The sequence below is a fragment of the Hyla sarda genome, chromosome 2, assembly GCF_029499605.1.
Source record: "Hyla sarda isolate aHylSar1 chromosome 2, aHylSar1.hap1, whole genome shotgun sequence".
Lineage (NCBI taxonomy): Eukaryota > Metazoa > Chordata > Amphibia > Anura > Hylidae > Hyla > Hyla sarda.
The window spans coordinates 322,066,789-322,089,371 of NC_079190.1; the positions used below are offsets into that span (position 1 = coordinate 322,066,789).

Below are 22,583 nucleotides of genomic sequence, written 5' to 3' on the forward strand. Positions count from 1 at the left end.
TGGTGTGGATAGAGGTGATCTTCTATTATTGAGTAGCTCAAACCTCCATGCACCTGTTAGGATGATGCTTCCTATGTTTCTTACATTTTTCACTAATATGTTCTCTGATGCTCGTTTTTCATCTTCTATACTGTATATGCTATGATATGTGTGAACCGATACTCTCCCAAATGTTCTAATATGGGGACATCGCCCTGATCGCAGCTGAGCGTGCTTCATAGACTGTGAGCAGGCACAGGGCACACATACACCATGCATTCTCTAGGGTTTAAATTAGCATCGACTAGAAGGATGGAACTATCACACTTCCAAGTCAACCTTAAAGTGTTTTTACCATGAAGATAAATAGGTCCCTACTGATGCATTATATGAAATTAAATATATTTGCCATTTTAAGTAATTATCAGAAATCAATCGTTTTGAAAGGCAAGCACTTGGTATGTTTTTATTGGGTGACAAATTTCCCTTTCCTCATTTTGCACCTCCCAAGGTGTTCTTAGAGAAAAGGAATTTTGCTTTAGTTTACCATTTCTTAGAAACCATAGTCCCATCCTCTAGGTTTGTTCTTATACTTTTCAAAATGTATTTCAATCTAACCATACAGGGAAGGGCTTGTCTCACTCTATATATTCACTACTTAACTCTTTGGATTTAGTGAGGTCATATGTTATTGCCAGTCAGTCTGACCTTAATATTGTTTTATCACCTTAGCATTGGACCTACCGTTTTATAATTGGGAACGGGACGTTTCCAAATTACTCTTACCAAAACCACTATTATGGTATATTCACATGGGCAGGATTTTCCGCTGTGAGTTTAAGCTTTGGCAAGTTTTCAGCACCAACATTTTTGCATCAGAAAACCCACAGCTGATGTCTGTAACCAGGAAGCAATAAACATTAGGGTGGGTTCACACCACAATTTTTTATACATTTTTTTTTTAAAAACTGTATGCAACCGTACAGAAAACCATGGCCATAGACTTTCCATTCAAAACCGTATGCACCATATTGTATACGGTTGTCTCCGTTTTTCACACCACACGGTTTTTTACTCTTTTTTTTTTTCTGGACAGAAAACCGTGGCCTACCACGGTTTTTGGTCCAGGTGAAAAACCGTATACGTTTTTAACATGGGAGTCAATGGGAACCGTACAGACCTGTATGTGTGTACGGTTCCATCCAGTTTTTACTATACGGTTTTTGACTTTGCACAGTTTTTTTTCCTTGGAATTTCAATCAAACAAGTGAAACTTTATTCATAATGGAGTGAAAAGTTCAAAATGTATACATTTTTTTTTCTTACAAAACGGATGCAGGTTTTCAACTGTATACAGATAAAACTTTGTACACATGTTTTCATACAGTTTAGTCAGGTTTTGAGGAATCCGTTTTTTTTTAATCAAAAACCTGATAAAAAAACAAAAAACTGTATTGCAATAATGTGGTGTGAACCCACCCTTATTCAGTAACCAGTTCTGGCCACAGCAGGCAGTAGTGATTCACAGGTTGTCTGACTGTCTCACAGAGAGAGGGAGTTGTAGAGACAGCCTAGCAGCAAAGGGAATACCCTGCAGGGTTGAAAGGTGAGCTTGGTGAAATAGTTAGAGTTAGACTTTTAAGTATAAAGCTAGAGGTAAATAACATTGGGTCATACCATTGACTATTGGTTATGGACACTGCAAACCTCTTCCCCTTCCCTTTACAGGTCACATAAGCATGTTTACAACCCCTTTCCCCTAGAAAACAATAGGTCAGTTTCGGAATAAAGTATCTTATGTACAATATATCTGACTGCTACAGAGCAACTGTTAGCTTAGAGTGGATGCCTGTTTAAATATTCATGTAAACAAAATAAAAACAGATATAAGTAGAAATGGAATATATACAAGTAAAAAACAGATACAAGAGAAAATGTTAGTGTATAGTTTTCATAAAAAAAAAATGGTTATCCATTCCCTGAAGCCCATATCAGATGTTGAGAGATGTGGTAAATACTAATCCCCTCATTGATTGAGTGGGTACAGGAAGTTAACGCCATCATACAGATGAAAGAGGACTGCACAGGCCACAGTAAGTTTCTTGTCCTCTGAGAACCATATAACAGTTAAAGGGGTACTCCATTGGAAAATAAATGTTTTCTGATCAACTGGTGCCAGAAAGTTATACAGATTTGTAAGTTACTTCAATTGAAAAATCTTAATCCTTCCAGTACTAATCAGCTGCTGTATACTACAGAGTAAGTTGTGTAGTTATTTCCAGTCTGACCAAAGTGCTCTCTGCTGACATCTCTGTCCATGTCAGACACTGTCCAGAGTAGGAGCAAATCCCCATGGCAAACCTCTCCTGCTCTGGACAGTTCCTGACACGGATAGAGGCGTCAGCAGAGAGCACTGTGGTCAGACTGGAAAGAACTACACAACTTCCTCTGGCACATGCAGAAGCCAATAAGTGCTGGAAGAAAAATATTTTTAAATAGAAGTGATTTACAAATCTGTATAACTTTTTGCACCAGTTGATGCAAAAAAAAATAAAAAAAATTTCCACTGGAATACCTCTTTAACCCCTTCCAGCCCTAGGACATATGCATACGTCCAAGTTGCTAGCTAGTTACTTCAACTGGACATATGCATACGTCCTAGCGGTATCATTCACAGCGAGATGCGCTGCTGGAAATCACCGGCAGAATCAGACTGTCAATCACAGCCAGGGTCCCGCCGTAGCTGCCGAGACCGAAATCGTGCTGGTCTCGGCAGCAGTAACCCCATAGATGCCGTGATCAGTCCTGATTACGGAATCTATGGGGTTGACTGGGGGAAGGGGCCCCCCTGTCCACCAACAGAGGTCCCACAATGCGATCACAGGATCCCGTTGGTTTCCACGGTATCAGGAGGCCAGCTGATGGCCTCCTGTCTGCCTAGTATGGCAGCCTGTTAGGTCCAGCCATAAGCTGGATCGCACAGGCTGTTAGATAGTGTAGTACTGATTGTTATACTGTGGTGCAGTACAGATGTCCTGCAGCATAATATAACCTGTAAAAAAAAAAATGTACCACTCATATAAAGTACAATATGTCACAAACAATCTCAGAATCACTTCGCTCAGTAAAGGCATGTCAAGGATATTACCACTTAAAGAGACACCTGCCAGATTTGAAAAATTGGGCTTGGTCATTCAAGTAAAAGCAGGTGACGTTCTTAAGGGATAAAACATAAACTATTTCTTAAGATCAAGCATTAACTAAGATTTAGGGATGATCGGGGGGATCTGTAGAAAGTAGTTTTTTTTTTTTGTTTTTTTTCTTAATCTCCAGCCATTCCCATTTATATTTTCATTTATTCCTTTTCCTATTATTGTACTGGAAAACCTCTACACAACTTCCTCTGGAGCATACAGCAGCCAATAAGTACTGAAAGGATTAAGATTTTTAAATAGAAGTTATTTTAAAAACTTTTTGTTCCCCACCGGAGTACACCTTTAACCCCTTAAGGACGCAGACCATTTTGACCTTTAAGACGCAGCCATTTTTTGCAACTCTGATCTGTGTCACTTTATCCATTAATAACTCTGGGATGCTTTTACTTATCATTCTAATTCTGAGATAGGTTTTTGGGACATATTCTACTTTATTAACATAGTGGTAAATTTTTGTCGATACTTGCATAATTATAATTGCAAAATGTAGCAAATTTAGCGAACTCTGCTTGTAAGGAAACTGGTGATGACAAACAAATTATGTATTGATTCACATAAACAATAGGTATTCTCTATGTTGGCATCATAAAGTTGACATGTTTTTACTTTTTGAAGACATTTGAGAGCTTCAACGTATAGCAGCAATTTTCCAATTTTTTAAAAAAAAATTTAAATCTGAATTTTTCTGGGACCAGTTCAATTTGAAGTGGATTTGAGGGTCCTTTCTGTAAGAAATCCCCCATATATGACCCCATTATAGAATTTGTACCCTCAAATTATTCAAAATGACATTCAGAAAGTTTAGCCTTTTAGGTGTTTCACAGAAATAGCATCAAAGTGGAGGTGAAAACTCAAAATCCACATTTTTTGCACTAACATGTTTTTGTAGCTAGGGATCGACCAATATTGATTTTTTTTTTAGAGCCAATAACCTGTGAACTTTCAGGCCGATAGCCGATAACTTATACCGATACTCCGTGCATTATATGGGCACACGATGGGGGGGGGGGGGGGGCCTTTGTCATGTTCCCTCACATATAATGCCCCCCTGTCATGTGCCCCTCATATATAATACCCCCTATCCTGTGCAGGTTCTGCATAGTTCCCCTGTACCATAGCAGCTCTGTCACCTTTCTCACACGCTGCTCCGTTCTTGCAGTGGGAGTGAGAGCCGCGGGGACGTGATCTCCGGGCGCTGACGCGATGATGTGATGTCATCGTGCCGGCCTGCCTTGGATGGCGTCCCTGCGGCTCTCACTTCCACTGCAAGAATGGAGCAACGTGTGAGAAAGGTGAGGGAGTCACGGTGTCAGGGAGGGGCACTGCTTCAGGGCCGGGACTGAAGTCCCGTGATTCATGTGCCTAGTGCGCATGCCTTGTTTTGCCGTGTGGAGCAGCGCTGGACACATTATCGGCAGGTTAGATGCCGATACCGATAACTTTCAAAATTGTGAATATCGGCCGATAATCGGTCGAACCCTACTTGTAGTCCCATTTTGTTCATTTTTAAGATGTAAAAGGAGAAAAAGCTCCCCAACATTTGTAACCCAGTTTCTCTTGAGTATGGAAATACCTCATATGTGGGTGTAAAGTGATCTGCGGGTGCCCTACAGTGCTCAGAAGGGAAGGAGCAACATTGGGCTTTTGAAGAGCAAATTTTGCTGAATTGGTTTTTGGGGGGCATGTCGCATTTAGGAAGCCCCCAAGGTGCCAGAACAGCAAAAAAAAACAAATGCCACACTCTTTTAGAAACTACCCCCCTCAAGGAATGTAACAAGGGGTACAGTGAGCCGTAACACCCCACAGGTGATTAACAAACTTTTGTTAAAGTGGGACGTGAAAATAAAGCATTACATTTTTTTCACTAAAATGCTAGTGTTACCCAAATTTTTCTTTTTCATATAAGGAATTAGGAGAAAAAGACCCCCAAAATTTTTAACTCCATTTCTTCTGAGTATGGAAATACCCCTATATGTGGATGCAAAGTGGAGAGCAAAATTTGGCTTTTGAAGAGCGAATGTTGCTAAAATGGTTTTTGGGGGGCATGTCTCATTTAGGAAGCCCCCATGGTGCCACAACAGCAAAAAAACACATTGCATACTATTTGGGAAACAACACCCTTCAAGGAATGTAACAAGGGGTACAGTGAGCCTTAACACCCCACATGTGTTTGACAAACTTTTGTTAAAGTGTAGAAAGAAAATAAATGCTAACCATAACCTCAAGGCCAATATCAGATAGCATTATACATGATGAAAAATTAAATAAGAATTTATTATAAAGAACCGTGCTTCAAATATATGATGAAAGCAATGAACAGTTATTAAAAATAACTTGTGGGAAGGTTAAATGTGCAAAATGAATAGTTAAAATATAAAAGATAAAAATAAAACCGCACCACTGAATGCAATAGTTGGAAATAAGTCTGTGTTTTTCCGGCATTTGATAGTTTGGAATATGAGCTTTCCACAGTCCGCAAATCAAAAACTCTAGTCCATGTGTTTGGATGGAAAGATAGGGTATAGTTACCAGTCAGATGGAGTACTCTGATACAGCTTGCCAGAGAATGGTGCCGGCAAGCACCTGTCCAGAGCGGGGTTCGAGCGTGTAGCTGGGCGCTGGCATGCACTCCAGCGGCTGGTCTGCCTGTGAATTGTGTCACAGTATATGTATACTGTCAGGATCTGGGCTGGTAACGGAGACTGGTGGTGGATCCACTGAGCCAGAGAGGTGATGACGTGGGCCGTACCAGGGGAACGGAGTCTAAGGAGTTACTGGTCTTCACCAGAGCCCGCCGCAAAGCGGGATGGGCTTGCTGCGGCAGGTAACCCCACCCAGTAGCGACTCAACCTCTCTGGCTGCTGAGATAAGGCAAGGTACAAGAGGATCAGGCAAAGGCGTAGTCGGACGAAGCAAATGGTCAGGGCAGGCAGCAATGGTTCACAGGCGGTAGTCAGTAGCAACGGGTACGGCAACAGGCAGGGAACACAGGAACAAAGAACGCTTTCACTCAGGCTCAAGGCAACAGAGATCCGGCAGGAGGCTGTGGGAGGAGATGGTACTTATAGGCAGTGCACAGGTGAGGCCTAATTAAGTCCAAACAGCACTGCCTCTCACAAACCTTAACCCTTAGTTAACCACTTTGGACCAGGCACCAATCACCGGTGCACTGGCCCTTTAGATCTAAGAGTCCTGGTGCGCGCGAGCCCTGGAGAGTGGGGGCGAACACGCTGAGACGCCAAAGCGCTGCCTGGGGACACATGCCGTAAGTCGGCGTTACAGTACCCCCCCCCCCCCTTTGGTCTCCCCCTCTTCTTGGTACCTAGGAACCTGAGGATGAGACTGCAGTCCAAGATGTTCTCCTCCGGCTCCCAAGATCTCTCCTCAGGACCATAGCCCTCCCAGTCGACCAAAAAAAAACTTCTCCCCCTGACCACTTTGGTCGTCAAAATCTCCTTGACGGAGAAAATGTCAGAGGTGCCAGATACTGGGGTAGGGATGACATCCTTGGGGGAGAAGCGATTAGAGACCGCCGGCTTGAGAACGGAGACATGGAAGTTGTTTGGTATCCTCAGGGCGGAGGGAAGATGGAGCTGGTAACAAACCGGATTAATCCTCTTCTTGATCTTGAAAGGTCCCAAAAAGCGAGGTCCCAATTTATAGCTAGGGACTCTGAAGCGAATATACTTCGAGGAGAGCCACACTTTGTCCCCGGGGGCGAAAATTGGTGGAGTCTGACGTCTCTTATCCGCCTGGGTCTTCATGCGGGAGGAGGCCTGTAGAAGAGAAAGACGCATCTCGCGCCAGATGGTGGCAAAGTCCTGGACAAGCTCACCTACCGCAGGCACACCGGAAGAGGAAGACAAAGGCAAGGGTGGCAAGGGGTGACGCCCGTAGACCACATAGAAAGGAGATTTATTGGAAGCAGATGATTCCTTATGATTAAACAAAAACTCTGCCTACGGAAGAAGGTCGACCCAGTCGTCATGACGAGAGGAGACAAAGTGACGGAGGTAGTCTCCCAGGATTTGGTTCACACGTTCCACATGTCCGTTGGATTGAGGGTGGTATGACGAAGAGAAGTCCAATTTGATTCTTAATTGTCCACAGAGGGCTCTCCAGAATTTGGAAACGAATTGTACCCCTCTATCGGACACAATATGAGAAGGGAGGCCATGCAAGCGGAAGATATGGCGCAAGAATTGCTTAGCCAACAGGGGTGCAGAAGGAAGAGACTGTAATGGAACAAAATGCGCCATTTTAGAGAAGCGGTCCACAACCACCCAGATTACGGTCTTGCCGTGGGATGGAGGCAGGTCAGTAATAAAATCCATGGCGATATGGGACCACAGAGACTCTGGAACTGGGAGAGGTTGAAGCAACCCTGCAGGCCTCTGGCTTGTCTCGAGCACAGACTGAGCAAGCCTGGACGAAGTCAGCTACATCTTTCTCCAAGGAAGGCCACCAGTATCTTCTGGAGATCAGCTGAGAAGTTTTACGGACTCCTGGATGGCCAGCAACCAAGGAAGAATGTCCCCATTTAAGCACTTTCAAACGGAGACGGGGGGAGACTCATGTCTTCCCGGGAGGAAGACTACGCAGATCTGCAGGAGCCATGGTAACTAAGCGTTCTGGTGGAATGATGTGTTGTGGTGTGACTTCAACCCCAGCGGCATCAGAGGAATGGGAAAGAGCATCTGCACGGACGTTCTTGCTTGCAGGTCTGAAATGAATCAAGTAGTTAAAACGGGCAAAGAATAATGACCAACGGGCTTGGCGCGGATTGAGTCTCTGTGCAGTTTGGAGTTAAGAAAGATTCTTGTGGTTGGGGTAAATAATCACTGGGTGAGCAGACCCTTCAAGAAGATTCCTCCACTCCTCTAGAGCCAGTTTTATGGCCAGAAGTTCCCTGTCGCCGATGGAATAATTTCCCTCCGCCGGGGAGAAAGTCTTGAAAAAGAAGCCACAGGAAACCAATTTACCCTTCGGGGTCTTTTGGGTGAGCATGGCTCCAGCACCCACAGAGGATGCGTCTACCTCCAGTTGAAGGGCTTAGATCAGGGGTGGGCAATTATTTTTCCCATGGGGCCACATGAGAAGGGCCGGGTAGTTTTTCCCCCAGATTAGGCAGCATAGTTGTCCCCCAGATTAGGCAGCATAGTTGTCCCCCAGATTAGGCAGCATAGTTGTCCCCCAGATTAGGCAGCATAGTTGTCCCCCAGATAAGGCAGCATAGTTGTCCCCCAGATTAGGCAGCATAGTTGTCCCCCAGATTAGGCAGCATAGTTGTCCCCCAGATTAGGCAGCATAGTTGTCCCCCAGATTAGGCAGCATAGTTGTCCCCCAGATTAGGCAGCATAGTTGTCCCCCAGATTAGGCAGCATAGTTGTCCCCCAGATTAGGCAGCATAGTTGTCCCCCAGATTAAGCAGCATAGTTGTCCCCCAGATTAGGCAGCATAGTTGTCCCCCAGATTAGGCAGCATAGTTGTCCCCCAGATTAGGCAGCATAGTTGTCCCCCAGATTAGGCAGCATAGTTGTCCCCCAGATTAGGCAGCATAGTTGTCCCCCAGATTAGGCAGCATAGTTGTCCCCCAGATTAGGCAGCATAGTTGTCCCCCAGATAAGGCAGTATAGTTGTACCCCAGATTAGTTGTCCCCCACATTAGGCAGCTCCCCCCCCCCCGAACACACACACACACACACACTGACACAGACACATATAAACACAGACACATACACATATAAACACACACAGACTCATATATACACAGACACATATAATCACACACAGACACATATATACACAGACACTCACCCGCCCTGCGCAGCAAAGGGAGACAGGATACACGGCCTCTACTCCTCTCCCCTCCCTGCTCTGCCTATGGAGGGTTGTAAGACTGCACGACAGAGAGAAGACTGGGGAGGGGGAGAGAGGAGACAGGAGGTGCACGCCCCCTCCCCAGCACTGTAGAATCTCTTCCTGTCATCGCACGGAGCTCTCCCTGTCACAGGCTGGTTGTGTTAGACCTGGGCATTGTATGGCCCGACAGTCAGCGCGGGCCGGTCAGAGCCAATCAAAGGGCCGTATGTGGCCCGCAGGCCGTACAATGCCCAGGTCTGGCTTAGATGGATCGGGCCTGGTAAGGACCGGAGCGGAGGCAAAGGCTGACTTGAGAGAGCGAAAGGACTCTTCGGCCTGAGGAGGCCAGGACTTAGAATTAGCCCCCTTTTTAGTCAAAGCCACAATGGGTGCCACAAGTGTAGAGTAGTGAGGGATAAATTGTCTATAGTAATTGGTGAAACCCAAGAATCTCTGTATGGCCCGTAGACCGGTAGGACGAGGCCAGTCCAGAACTGCTGAGAGTTTAGCAGGATCCATTTGAAGACCTTTAGCGGAAATGATGTACCCCAGGAAGGGCAGACTGGTTTGATCAAATACACACTTCTCAAATTTGGCATAAAGGCGATTTTCCTTCAGACGGGAAAGCACTTGACGGACATGCGCATGGTGTTGTTCCAGATTGGTGGAGAATATAAGGATATCATCCAAATAAACCAACACACGTGTGGAGCAGGTCTCTGAAAATGTCATTGACTAACTCCTGAAAGACGGCAGGTGCATTGCAGAGTCCAAAGGGCGTTACTAAGTACTCAAAATGCCCATCACGGCATTGAAGGCAGTCTTCCACTCGTCACCCTCCCGAATCCGGATAAGATTATAGGACCCTCTCAAATCCAGTTTAGTGAAAAATTTCACGTCACGTAGGCGATCGAAGAGTTCTGAAATCAGGGGAAGAGGGTAACTGTTTTTGATGGTGATGTTGTTGAGTCCACGATAGTCAATGCACGGACGCAGAGTACCATCTTTTTTTTAGAAACAAAGAAGAAACCTGCTACAGCAGGGGAGGAAGACTTCCTGATGAACCCTCTCTGCAAATTCTCCTGTATGTATTCGGACATGGCGCGACTCTCTGGAGGAGAAAGAGGGTAGACCCTTCCCCTAGGTGGTGTGGTACCAGGCAGCAAGTCAATTGGGCAATCATATGGCCTGTGTGGAGGAAAGACCTCTGCTTGTTTCTTACAAAATACGTCCGCAAAGTCGACATATGGTTCAGGTAGACCTGGAGGAGGAGAAGCAACTGGAGCAGACTTGGCAAGGACCGGCTTGAGGCATCTGCCGAAACAAGAAGAACCCCAACTTCGAACCTCTCCAGAGGTCCAATCCAGAATGGGACAATGGCACTGGAGCCAGGGTAGTCCTAGAAGTAGTTCAGAGGTGCAGTGGGGAAGCACGAAGAACTCCAACTTCTCAGAATGAAGAACCCCAATATCCATCTGGAGGGGCTCAGTACGCAATTGCACGGTACCGACAAGTCTCTCTCCGTTGACAGTGGAGATACAGAACAACTTGTGAAGACGAACTACTGGGATGCTGTACTTGTGAATAAGTGAAGCGTCAATGAAGTTGCCGGCATAGCTGGAATCCAGAAAGGCAATGGCAGTGAAAGATGTCTTGGCAGGAGCGGTGATCCGCACGGATATGGTGAGGCGTGGAGAGGTAATGTTCACACCTAGTAACGCCTCTCCCACGTTTACTAGGTGCGCACGTTCCCCTGACGCGGAGGACAAAGAGGACAGTCCTTTAGGAAATGCTCTGTACTAGCGCAGGACAGACAGAGATTCACGTTTCTGCAGCAACTCCTCTCTTGTGGGGTCAGGCGAGATCGGTCCACCTGCATGGCTTCCTCGGCGGGAGGCCCAGTAGACAGCTGCAATGGATGCTGGAAGACAGGAGCCAAACGAGGATTGCGCTTGGAGCGAGCACTTCCTTCTTCTTGTAGCAGTTCCTCACGTCTCGGCGAAACGCATATCAATCCTGGTGGCCAAGTGGATGAGGTCACTCAGGGTAGAAGGCATTTCCTGTGCGGCAAGAACATATTTTATGTCACTGGACAGACCTTTCTTGAACGTGGCACAGAGCGCTTCATTATTCCAGGACAGTTCCGAGGCCAGAGTGCGAAAACAGATGGCGTATTCGCCCACAGAAGAATTTTCCTGATTCAGGGTCAACAAGGCAGTCTCTACTGAGGCAACCCGGTCTGGTTCCTCAAAAACACTCCGGAATTCTTGGCAGAAGGACTGGGCAGTAGCAGTGGCTGGATCGTCGAGGTCCCAAAGCGGTGTGGCCCAAGCCAGGGCCTTCCCAGTAAGCAGACTGACTATAAAAGCCACCTTGGCACTTTCAGTAGGAAACTGGTTGGCCATCATCTCCAAGTGAAGAAAACACTGTGACAGGAACCCACGGCACTGCTTGGAGTCTCCATCAAATTTGTCCGGCATGAACAGGCTGTATCTGGCGCTGGAAACGGCAGCAGGCTGAGTGGGTGGCATAGGAGCAGGCGGTGGAGATGGTTGCTGCTGGGCTGTCAGAAGTTGCTGCATCATGGCGGACAACTGGTTCAGCAGTTGACCTTGCTGAGGGATCTGCTGAGATTGCTGGGCCACAATGGTGGTAAGGTCACTTGGCAAAGGCACCTCAGCGGGATCCATGGCCGGATCTTACTGTCAGGATCTGGGCTGGTAGCGGAGACTGGTGGTGGATCCGCTGAGCCAGAGAGGTGATGACGTGGGCCGTACCAGGGGAACGCAGTCTAAGGAGTTACTGGTCTTCACCAGAGCCCGCCGCAAAGCGGGATGGGCTTGCTGCGGCAGGTAACCCCCAGGTCGTTCCACCCAGTAGCGACTCAACCTCTCTGGCTGCTGAGATAAGGCAAGGTACAAGAGGATCAGGCAAAGGCGTAGTCGGACGAAGCAAATGGTCAGGGCAGGCAGCAGCGGTTCACAGGCGGTAGTCAGTAGCAACGGGTACGGCAACAGGCAGGGAACACAGGAACAAAGAACGCTTTCACTCAGGCTCAAGGCAACAAAGATCCAGCAGGAGGCTGTGGGAGGAGATGGTACTTATAGGCAGTGTACAGGTGAGACCTAATTAAGTCTAAATGGCGCTGCCTCTCGCAAACCTTAACCCTTAATTAACCACTTTGGACCAGGCACCAATCACCGATGCACTGGCCCTTTAGATCTAAGAGTCCCTGTGCGCGCACACCCTGGAGAGCGGGGGCGCACACGCTGAGACGCCGGAGCGCTGCCTGGGGACACACGCTGTAAGCGCTCCAGTCCAGGAGCGGGGACCGGAGCGATCGGCGTTACATATACTAAGACACAAAATGTTTCCAAGAAAGCATACCGAATCCATGTCTATGTTTCTACATTTCACAATGTGACAACCTGTTTCAGCAAACAGCACCGTTCCAGCAATCACAGCATCGCTGTCCATACAACGGTTGCAGCTTCTGTTTATCCAGCTTACTGACCAAGCTTACGTCAGATGCCAAGTCGCTCTCTCCATGAGGTCTGTCCATCAGATGTCCATAAGCAGTGTAATATCTCACCACCATTAGCAGCTTCCATTGGGTCTGTGGCAGGCAGACCAGCCGCTGGAGTGCACGCCAGCGCCCAGCTACAACACGCACGGACCCCGCTCTGGATGGGTGCTAGACTGCACCATCCTCTGGCAAGCTGTATCAGAGTACGCCATCTGACTGGTAACTATACCCTATCTTTCCATCCAAACACATGGACTAGAGTCTATATCTGATAACATTTGATTTGCAAACTGTGGAAAGCTCCTATTCCAAACTATCAGATGCCGGAATAACAGACTTTTTTCCAACTATGGCATTCAGTGGTGCGGTTTTATTTTTATCTTTATTTTTATATTTTAAGTATTCATTTTGCACAAGGGCCTTGTGTAAGGAGGTTTTATAACATTATTGTCTTGTTATTTTTTAATAACTGTTCATTGCTTTCATCATATATTTGAAGCACAGTTCTTTCTAATAAATTCTTATTTAATTTTTCATCATGTATCAGGCTATCTGATATTAGCCTTGAGGTTATGGTTACCATTTCTTTTCTTTCTACAAATATTTATTACACCTAAGGTGTAGGTGTCCAACCATATTGTACCTCGGCTAATTTATTGTGAGCTGCACTCAATCCCCCTTTTTTTCTATTTTTTGTTAGTGTACCTGTCATCAAAAAAAACTTTTTATATATGGTGTATTAATGTATGGCAAATAACTTCCTAATTGAATGCAATTAAAAACACATATTTACTGTTTGAAAAAGTCACCACTAGGGGCCTCCCTACATGTCCCGACCGCATAGATTTTGGACTCATGCTGGCCTGGCATGAGTCTGAAATCTCAGACTGCAGCCGAGTCCACCGGTCTTTTCTTCCATGCACACGCTCTTGCTCTTTGGACTGAGGCAGAGCGGGTGCCCCTCCCAGCAGGGTCGGGCGACCAATCACCTCGAGATGTGTTGATCACAGGATGCAGGGGTTAAGTGTAAACTTTTACTTAAGATCAAGCATTAACTAAGATTTAGGGATCATAGTTGAGATCAGTAGAAACTAGATTTTTTTTTTATTACTCTCCAACCATTCCCATTTATATGTTTAATTATTCCTTTTCCTATTATTGTACTGGAAAACCTCTCCAATAAATCGCCTTAAACACAACACAATGCACCTTTCTTGTGTAGTTATACCACTGTTTTGTTCACAGCATGTGGAGAAGTAGGAGGAGTGGAGGATGAAGGAGAAGCACAAGCCGGTTGGATCGAGGGAGCAGCCATCTTGTTCTCAGTTATCATTGTAGTTTTGGTAACAGCATTCAATGACTGGAGCAAAGAGAAGCAGTTTCGTGGCCTTCAGAGTCGAATTGAGCAGGAGCAGAAATTCACTGTTATCAGAAAAGGACAAGTCATCCAGATTTCTGTGGCAGAACTGGTTGTGGGAGATATTGCACAAATTAAATATGGTACAAACTTACAGAGAGTACCTTTTTTTTTTTTTTTATTATTATTATTATTAAATTTTTTTTCATCTTAGTGTGTAATTGAGTGACATGTTAACAGTGTGGTGTGTTACTTTTTGCCTCCAGGGGATCTTCTTCCTGCAGATGGCATCTTGATCCAGGGTAATGACCTGAAAATTGATGAAAGCTCTCTAACAGGAGAAAGTGATCATGTGAAAAAATCTCTTGAAAAGGATCCCATGCTACTGTCTGGTAAGGATAAGTTTTTAAAAGGGTACACGACTCCGACCAGCTGAACATAACATAAATGTTCAGAATGTAGGGGTATCGTGCAGGAGAACACGGGGGGTCCCAGCTGTCGGACCCTCCACGATCAGACATCTTATTCCCTATCCTTTCGATAGGGGATAAGATATCGAGGGGTGGAGTACCCTTTTTAAGTAGCAGTATCCTATTTATGCATCGGAAACAGTCTTTACACTTTTACTTGTCTTCCTGTAGGCACACATGTGATGGAAGGGTCCGGACGTATGGTTGTTACAGCTGTTGGCGTCAACTCTCAGACTGGCATAATTTTTACACTTTTGGGAGCAAACGAAGGAGGAGAGGAAGAGAAAAAGTCAAAGAAAGGTAATTATCTATCAAGTTGGGTAAGATGGTGGATATATGTGACATCATGAGACCCTAAAAGATTCTGGGGGGTTTTCAGCTGAGAAAAAAATTACTTAACTGGCCTTGACATTGACCTTTAATGTGCATGGGGATAAGGTGATAAACGATACTACCTTACAGGGTTCACTAAAGATTTTGTGAGTCCTCTGCAAATTTCTGTTAGATCTACAGGACCTGAGCTTGTATAGCCAAATAATAACTTTGGTTATTTAAAAAAAAAAAAAAAAAAAAAAGGGCCACAAGTGTCTTTTTTTTCTTTTCTTAAAATGGTCTTTCTTTTCATTTTGTATTGCTCATAGTTGTGTTTTTTTATTGTGGGAAAAACTTTTTTTCTGCAAAAGTTTCATACTTTAATAAAAATTTATTTTCCGTTTGTTTTGCTTTTTTGCCATAATGAATCCTATCTGTACGTCTGATTTCTTTACTTTATTTAAATTTTTATTGAGCTTTTATATGTTACAAAATGACTGCAATCTTTAGGGCTCATTGAACTTGAGTGATTTTGGATCCTCTGTTCTTCTTTCGAATGGTATCTTGCTGCTTTTGAAAACAAATTGCCATATTTTAAAGCCTTCTATTTTGTTTTGTTTTTCCATGTGTGAGTCTTTTTCTTTTTTGTCTTTTTTCTTTTAATGCCTTGACACAATATCTATCCTAGCCCATTATTTATATATTGCACTTATCGCTGTATGTCTCTTTCACCAGCATCCTTTCAACATTTTCCCTCTCAATAACATATCTTTTTCTCTTTTTTTTTTTTCCTCCTCTGTCTTTTGGTCCCATTTTCTTCCTGTTCATTGTTGAACATCTAACAATTACTCTTCTTGATTAAGTCTTGTCTGTTATGTGTCATCCTAGCACTTTGTCTATCTATCCAACTTGGTAGCTACCTTCATCTCTTCACCCTGTTCCTGTTAAATATTATTACTTTTCTGCAGGCTTTTCCACTGATTCTGTACTCTTACCACTATCCCTAGGCTTCTTTTTTACACTTTACTCTAAGTTTAACCATCTTTCTGCTGCTCGCACATTTAGTTCCCAAGAGTGGGTTAGTCATTCCATTTCTTCCATCGCAGTGGGGGGTATGATCCTCCTCTTTCATACAGTCAAAGTGACCAGAATCCCTCCTCCTTTTTTTTTTTTTTTCTTTTTTTTTTCTTTTTTTTTTTTTCTCTATATCTAAACAGGTAAAAAACAAGGACCTCCAGAAAATCGCAACAAAGGTAACCACTTCATCTCTTCACAACCTCCTTTCCTCTCACAGGGGCAGCTCACCCAGTCTCTCATATTCTGTTCACCTCATGTGAGCAACTTCACCTGTACTTACCTGCAAAGCTTACAGCTGAGTTTGATCTTGCTGCATTATTCCGTGTCTGTTTTTTTTTTGTTTTGTTTTTTTGAATGACTGTCTAAACATTAAAGTATATTAGATGGTGCATCTCAAGCCTCTTGGTCATAAAGTAGTGCTTTGTATAACTGTCCATTTATCCAGATAGAAGAAAAAAATAACAAAATACAGGTTTATGAAGGTCTCATTTTTAGTTTAGTTTTATGACAGAGGTTAACAATATTCTATAGAGTAACTTATTTATTAAATAGTTAATATTGCACTTTGCAGCTGTATCCTGTAAGTAACCCTTTTTTTGCTTTCTGATCAGAGATGGAGACATTGACAATTGGAATTAAAGCACCCCATACCTTTTTATAGCTCAGACATGTATAGTATGAATTTGCATAAAAAAAATGATATACCTGGTTTGCCACAAATACAAGACCTAAATCTTGATTCCTTAGAAATATTTTTAAAACTTCTAAGAAGTTTCTTCTTAGGAAGTAAAGCAAAGTTTTACTTTCATAGCTTCTTTTAAAACCTGTATTTTGTTTTATATTCACAGTTCTAACATTTATAACATTTCAGCAAGTTTAACTGTAATATGGCTGCTAAGATATTACTGGTGACATAAAAAAATATATGGAATCGCCATGATAGGATGGGATTTTTTTAAGCATCATGATGAGTGTTAGCTGCTTGCAGGAGCAAAACCTTCTTTCCTTTGCGCCTCACTCTCCTTCACATTTACAGAGCTGGACAAGCAGCACTTTTATTGTTTTTTTGTCTTTAGCACCTGGTTTGTACTAAAAGTTTCTAGTAGACGTTTGTCTTGTCCTTTTAGTGTGTATACACATCCTGTGACCTGTCTGCCTGTTCACTTCAAGAGTATCTCATTACTTCTGAGGTGGCGTGTTTTCTTTTTCTGTTCTCTCTCTCCCCCTCTCCCTCTTTCTCTCTCTTTCTTTCTCTCTTTCTCTTTCTCTCATCTTAAATGAGTTGGCTTGGATTTTTCCAAAATTTTCTAGGTAGAGGAGCTAAAATAAATTGAAAAAAACTTTACCGCTGAATTCTCCAGTGTTCACACCTGGATCTGTGGTGATGACAGTAATTGACCGCAGTTCTGGCGTACATGCAGTCAAAGACCACTGAGGCTAGTGATTAGCTGCAACATAACGTGAACGATGTACATGATGTCATTGCTGCAAGCCCAATAGAATAGTGGGTCAACAACAAATAGGCCTTAAACAAGTGGGTCTTAAACCCCAGACAACCCTTTAAGGGCACTTTCTACCTCTAAAGCATTTTGCACCCTAGTCTTTTAAAACAGTTGTTTAGTATAAGGGTATGTTTGCACTTTGCAACTTAACTACCTTTGTTCCTCTGACCAAATAATTTTTAGTATGCATAGGGTTTTTAGCCTATAAAACAGCAATCAAAGCTAATATCGGATATCTTTAACAAGCATCTCTTTCCAAAGCATAAAAAGGCCCTATATTTGTAAATTGAAAGTTAGAATGATAACCAAGTAATAACTGTATTTTATTTACTTAGGGCTATGCTGTACTGAAAATGACAATGAACTGTTGTTTTGTCAGTGTAATGAGTATGAAAATTACAGTATTTTATTAGTTACTAAAATGTTTGCATAAAAGTAACAACCAAGTGAGCTGAACTATTTTTTGTTAAAATGGCCACAACAATTGAATAGAAAAAATATTACTTAAAAAAAAAAATTGCCCTAACTTTTGATTTACAATTTACTATTAAACAGCTACTTTTTAGTTTTGAGAGGAAGAGCTGTTTATTTTCCCCAGCGAATTGCAGACCCAACACTGTTTCAAAGCCCAGTTATATATCGAAATGGTATATCCAGAGTAACCTTACCATCACGGCTATAGGAGAAATATAAAAATGTGTATACATGTGTTTACAGTTGTATCCAATTGGGATCACTGTCTTAATCTCTTATAGGTTTCATATAAAGATACCTTTTGTTTTGATTCTTTAAGCTGTTTTATTGCTTTTATGGATATGATTATCAAGGTCTCAATATGTTTTAGAGGCACAGCTGCTCACTGTTACTTATTTCACATTTCATAAGATAGACACCTGCACTTAATGAGAAATATTCATATGCAGAAAATTAGCACACATTTTTACAATGAAATATCTTTGGGCAGTCCTGCTTAGAACGTGTTCATGTATGTCTATCCCTTTGGTCTCCATGCCCCCCCTTCTAATAAAGTATGAAAACAGAGGAAAACTGTCAAACCTGATACCATAGTTTCATATGGAGGCTATGTTTATTTGTCTGGCTATGGATGCTGGACCAGGACACAGCTCACCGGTTGTGTCTGGCTCAGGCATAACACATCTGGCCTGAGATAGGTATGAACCCAAGTCATTTTTTTATGCAGTGACTAGCTTTTTGCTTTATTTCTCTCTATCTCTCCTCACATATATTCATATTTAGTTGTCTTGTAACTTGTTTCTCCTGTTATTCTCTTTACTGTTATTGCAATGATCTTTCCATTGATTGTGTTACGTTGTCTAGTGGTATTATGTTCCTGTGTTGCTTTTCTGTCTACATCATCCCAGATGTGTCCCACTTCCTGTTATTTGGTGTTGTCATTGCTTCTCTCTTTTTTCAGCAAAAGCTCAAGATGGTGTGGCCTTGGAGATACAACCTCTAAAAAGTGAGGAAGGTGTGGAAAGTGAAGAAAAAGAAAAGAAAGTTGTCAAAGTTCCGAAGAAGGAGAAGTCTGTCCTACAAGGGAAGCTTACCAGGCTAGCTGTGCAGATTGGAAAAGCAGGTGCTATTTTAATTGAGGTTTCTTTTTTTCTGTTAACAGTGGAGGCTCTCCAAACCTCTGACTAGATTACCCCTGGATATTTTTTATGTCAGTATCTTTTGTACATTGGGCTACATTGTTATCTCTTTGAGTTTGCATTGTATTTAGTCTTTTATATTAGCATTTTACTGGCAACATAGATACCAGATTTGTATTTCACACTTAAAGGGGTACTCCGGTGGAAAACATTATTTTTATTTTTTTTAAATCAACTGGTGCCAGAAAATTAAACAGATTTGTAAATTACTTCTATTAAAAAATCTTTACCCTTCCAGTATTATTAAGCAGCAGTATGCTACAGAGGATATTCTTTTATTTTTTAATTTCTTTTTTTTCTTGTCCACAGTGCTCTCTACTGACACCTGATGCCCTTATCAGGAACTGTCCAGAGCAGCATAGGTTTGCTATAGGTATTTTCCCCTGCTCTGGACAGTTCCTGATATGGGCATCAGGTGTCAGCAGAGAGCACTGCGGACAAGACAAAAAGGAAATTCAAAAAGAAAAGAATTTCTTCTGTAGCATACAGCTGCTAAAAAGTACTGAAAGGGTAAAGATTTTTTAATAGAAGTAATTTACAAATCTGTTGAACTTTCTGGCACCAGTTGATAAAAAAAAAAATGGTTTACACCGGAGTACCTCTTTAACTCCTTAACCCCTTAAGGACCCAGGGTTTTTCGTTTTTTGCATTTTCGTTTTTTCCTCCTTACCTTTAAAAATCATAACTCTTTCAATTTTGCACCTAAAAATCCATATCATGGCTTATTTTTTGCGCCACCAATTCTACTTTGTAATGACGTCAGTCATTTTACCCAAAAATCTACGGCAAATCGGGGAAAAAAAATCATTGTGAGACAAAATTGAAAAAAAAAAAAAAAAACGCAATTTTTTTTTACTTTTGGGGGCTCCCGTTTCTACACTGTACATTTTTCAGTAAAAATGACACCTTATCTTTATTCTGTAGGTCCATACAATTAAAATTATATCCTACTTATGTAGGTTTGATTTCTACATGCAGGAAAAGGTATACGTTTAAAATTGTCATCTTCTGACCCCTATAACTTTTAAATTTTTCCGCATATGGGGCGGTATGGGGACTAATTTTTTGCGCCGTGATCTGAAGTTTTTAGCTTTACCATTTTTGTATTGATAGGACTTAGTGACCAAAAATGCACTATTTTGGACTTTGGAATTTTTTTCCGTGCACGCCATTGACCGTGCGGTTTAATTAACTATATATTTTTATAATTCGGACATTTCCGCACGCTTCGATACCACATATGTTTATTTTTATTTACACTGTTTTTGTTTTTTCTGAGAAAAGCGGGGTGATTCAAACTTTTATTAGGGAAGGGGTTAAATTATCTTTATTCACTTTTTTTTTTTTCACTTTTTTTTTTGCAGTGTTATAGCTCCCATAGGGACCTATAACACTGCACACACTGATCTTTTACATTGATCACTGATTTCTCATAGGAAACCATTGATCAATGATTCTGCCGCTTGACTGCTCATGCCTGGATCTCAGGCACTGAGCAGTCATTCAGGGATTGGACAGCGAGGAGGCAGGTAGGGATCCACCGGCTGTCATGTAAGCTGTTCGGGATGCCACGATTAGACGATGCGTCTAAAGGGTTAATAGCGCGCGGCACCGCGATCAATGCCGCACGCTATTAGCCACGGGTCCCGGCCGTTGTTAGAGGCCGGGCCCGACCCGCTATGACGCGGGGCCACGCCTTGGCCACGCATTATAGATCAGGAGCGGACTCATAACGTACGCGTGCGTCATGGGTCCTTAAGAGGGTAAGGACACAGCCCATTTGGGCCTTAAGGACTTTTATTTTTGCATTTACGTTTTTTCCTTTCTTTTCCAACTCTTTTTTTATATTTTCATCCACAGACACATATGAGGGCTTATTTTTTACATGACCAGTTGTCCTTTGTAATGACATCACTCATTTTACCATAAAATGTATTGCGCAACCCAAAAAAATATTATTTGTGTGGGGAATTTGTTTTGCAAATTTTGGAAGGTTTTGTTTCCACGTTATACACTTTATGGTAAAAATTACAGGTTTTCTTTATTCTTTGGGTCAATACGATTAAAATGATACCCATGACTACATACTTTTATTGTACAGCTTAAAAAAAATCTCAAACTTTTTAACCATATTAGTATGTTTAAAATCCCTCTATTTTGACGACCTATAACTTTCTCAATTTTCCGTATACGTGGCTGTATGAGGCCTCATTCTGCGCTGTGATCTGTACTTTTTATCGATACTACATTTGCATGTATGAAACTTTTAAATCGCTTTTTATATATTTGGAATAAAATGTTTTTTTTTGTTTTGTTTTTTTACGTTTACACCGTTCACCGTACAGCATCATTAACATTATATTTTGTTAGTTCGGACATTTACGCACGTGGCGATACCAAATATGTTGGTAAATTAACTTTTTTTTTTTTTAACCCATTTTGGGGGTAAAATTGGAAAAAAGACCAATTTACATTTTTATTGGGAGAGGGAATGTTTCCCTTTTTTTTTTTCTTTTTTTTAACTTTTTTTCACACTTTTTTATATTAATATATTTCATTTGATTGCTAATACTGTTCAGTGCTATGCATAGCACTGATCAGTGTTATCGGCAGTCTTCTGCTCTGGTCTGCTCGATCAGATCATCTAATATAATGCCCACATTGCAACAGATGCCGTGATCTGTATTGATTACAGTGTCTGAGGGGTTAATGGCGGACATCTGCACGATCGCTCACTGATGTCCGCCATTAACCCCTCAGACGCTGTTACTGGTAGGTCACTTGCTGCTGATAGCAGCTGGGACCTGCCGTGCATGATGCGAGCACCGGTCTGGTGCGCGCATCATGTACAGGAGGAATTTGTACATCCTGGTGCGTTAAGTACCACCACACCAAGACGTACATTTACTTCCTGTGTCGTTAAGGGGTTAAGACTATTACACAGCCCAACACATGCCTCATATGAGAACTGATCTCCTTGATCGCTGCTTGTTTAATGAGGCTATTCCATAGCTTGGAATCAAGTAGCCAGGGCCGCATTCACGATCAGTGGATTGCTTGTGCTGCCCTTTGCTATGATTCGTTATACAGGGAGATATGCAGCCAACTAATGAATTTTTTTTTTTTTTTAAAGAAGCGATCAGCAGACATGAGCGTTTTCTTATCTGTTGTCTGATCTCTGGGCCTGATTCAGCCGATAATTGCTCAATGTGATAGATCCCTTAGTATAATGGAAAAGTAGCTAATTTCCTACAGTAGTAGTCATCTTGAAAATTGTTATTTTAGTTATTTTTAAACATGGTCTTGCTCATCCTCTATATTTAGTCACAAATTGTATCTTGTCATTAACAGGTCTTATTATGTCTGCCATCACTGTGATCATTCTGGTGCTGTACTTTGTCATTTACACCTTCGGAGTATTGGGACGTCCTTGGCTTGCAGAGTGTACCCCTATCTATGTTCAGTACTTTGTAAAATTTTTTATAATTGGCGTCACAGTGCTGGTTGTGGCCGTTCCTGAAGGGCTACCGCTTGCAGTTACTATATCACTTGCATACTCTGTGAAGGTGAGAAATTGAAGTTTTTCAGTTAGTTTCTTTTCTCTGTTTAA

The 22,583-nt window shown here is 42.5% G+C and overlaps 1 protein-coding gene across 1 annotated transcript in view; it reads left to right on the forward strand.

Moving 5' to 3' along the window:
- Positions 1-22,583, forward strand: part of ATP2B4 (ATPase plasma membrane Ca2+ transporting 4) — a 243,136-nt gene that overhangs the window by 130,653 nt on the left and 89,900 nt on the right. The window contains exons 4-9 of the mRNA XM_056560150.1: positions 13,828-14,082; positions 14,206-14,331; positions 14,581-14,709; positions 15,939-15,974; positions 18,736-18,897; positions 22,325-22,539. Of these exons, the coding sequence (XP_056416125.1) occupies positions 13,828-14,082; positions 14,206-14,331; positions 14,581-14,709; positions 15,939-15,974; positions 18,736-18,897; positions 22,325-22,539 (923 nt within the window). The remainder of the gene's footprint in view (positions 1-13,827; positions 14,083-14,205; positions 14,332-14,580; positions 14,710-15,938; positions 15,975-18,735; positions 18,898-22,324; positions 22,540-22,583) is intronic.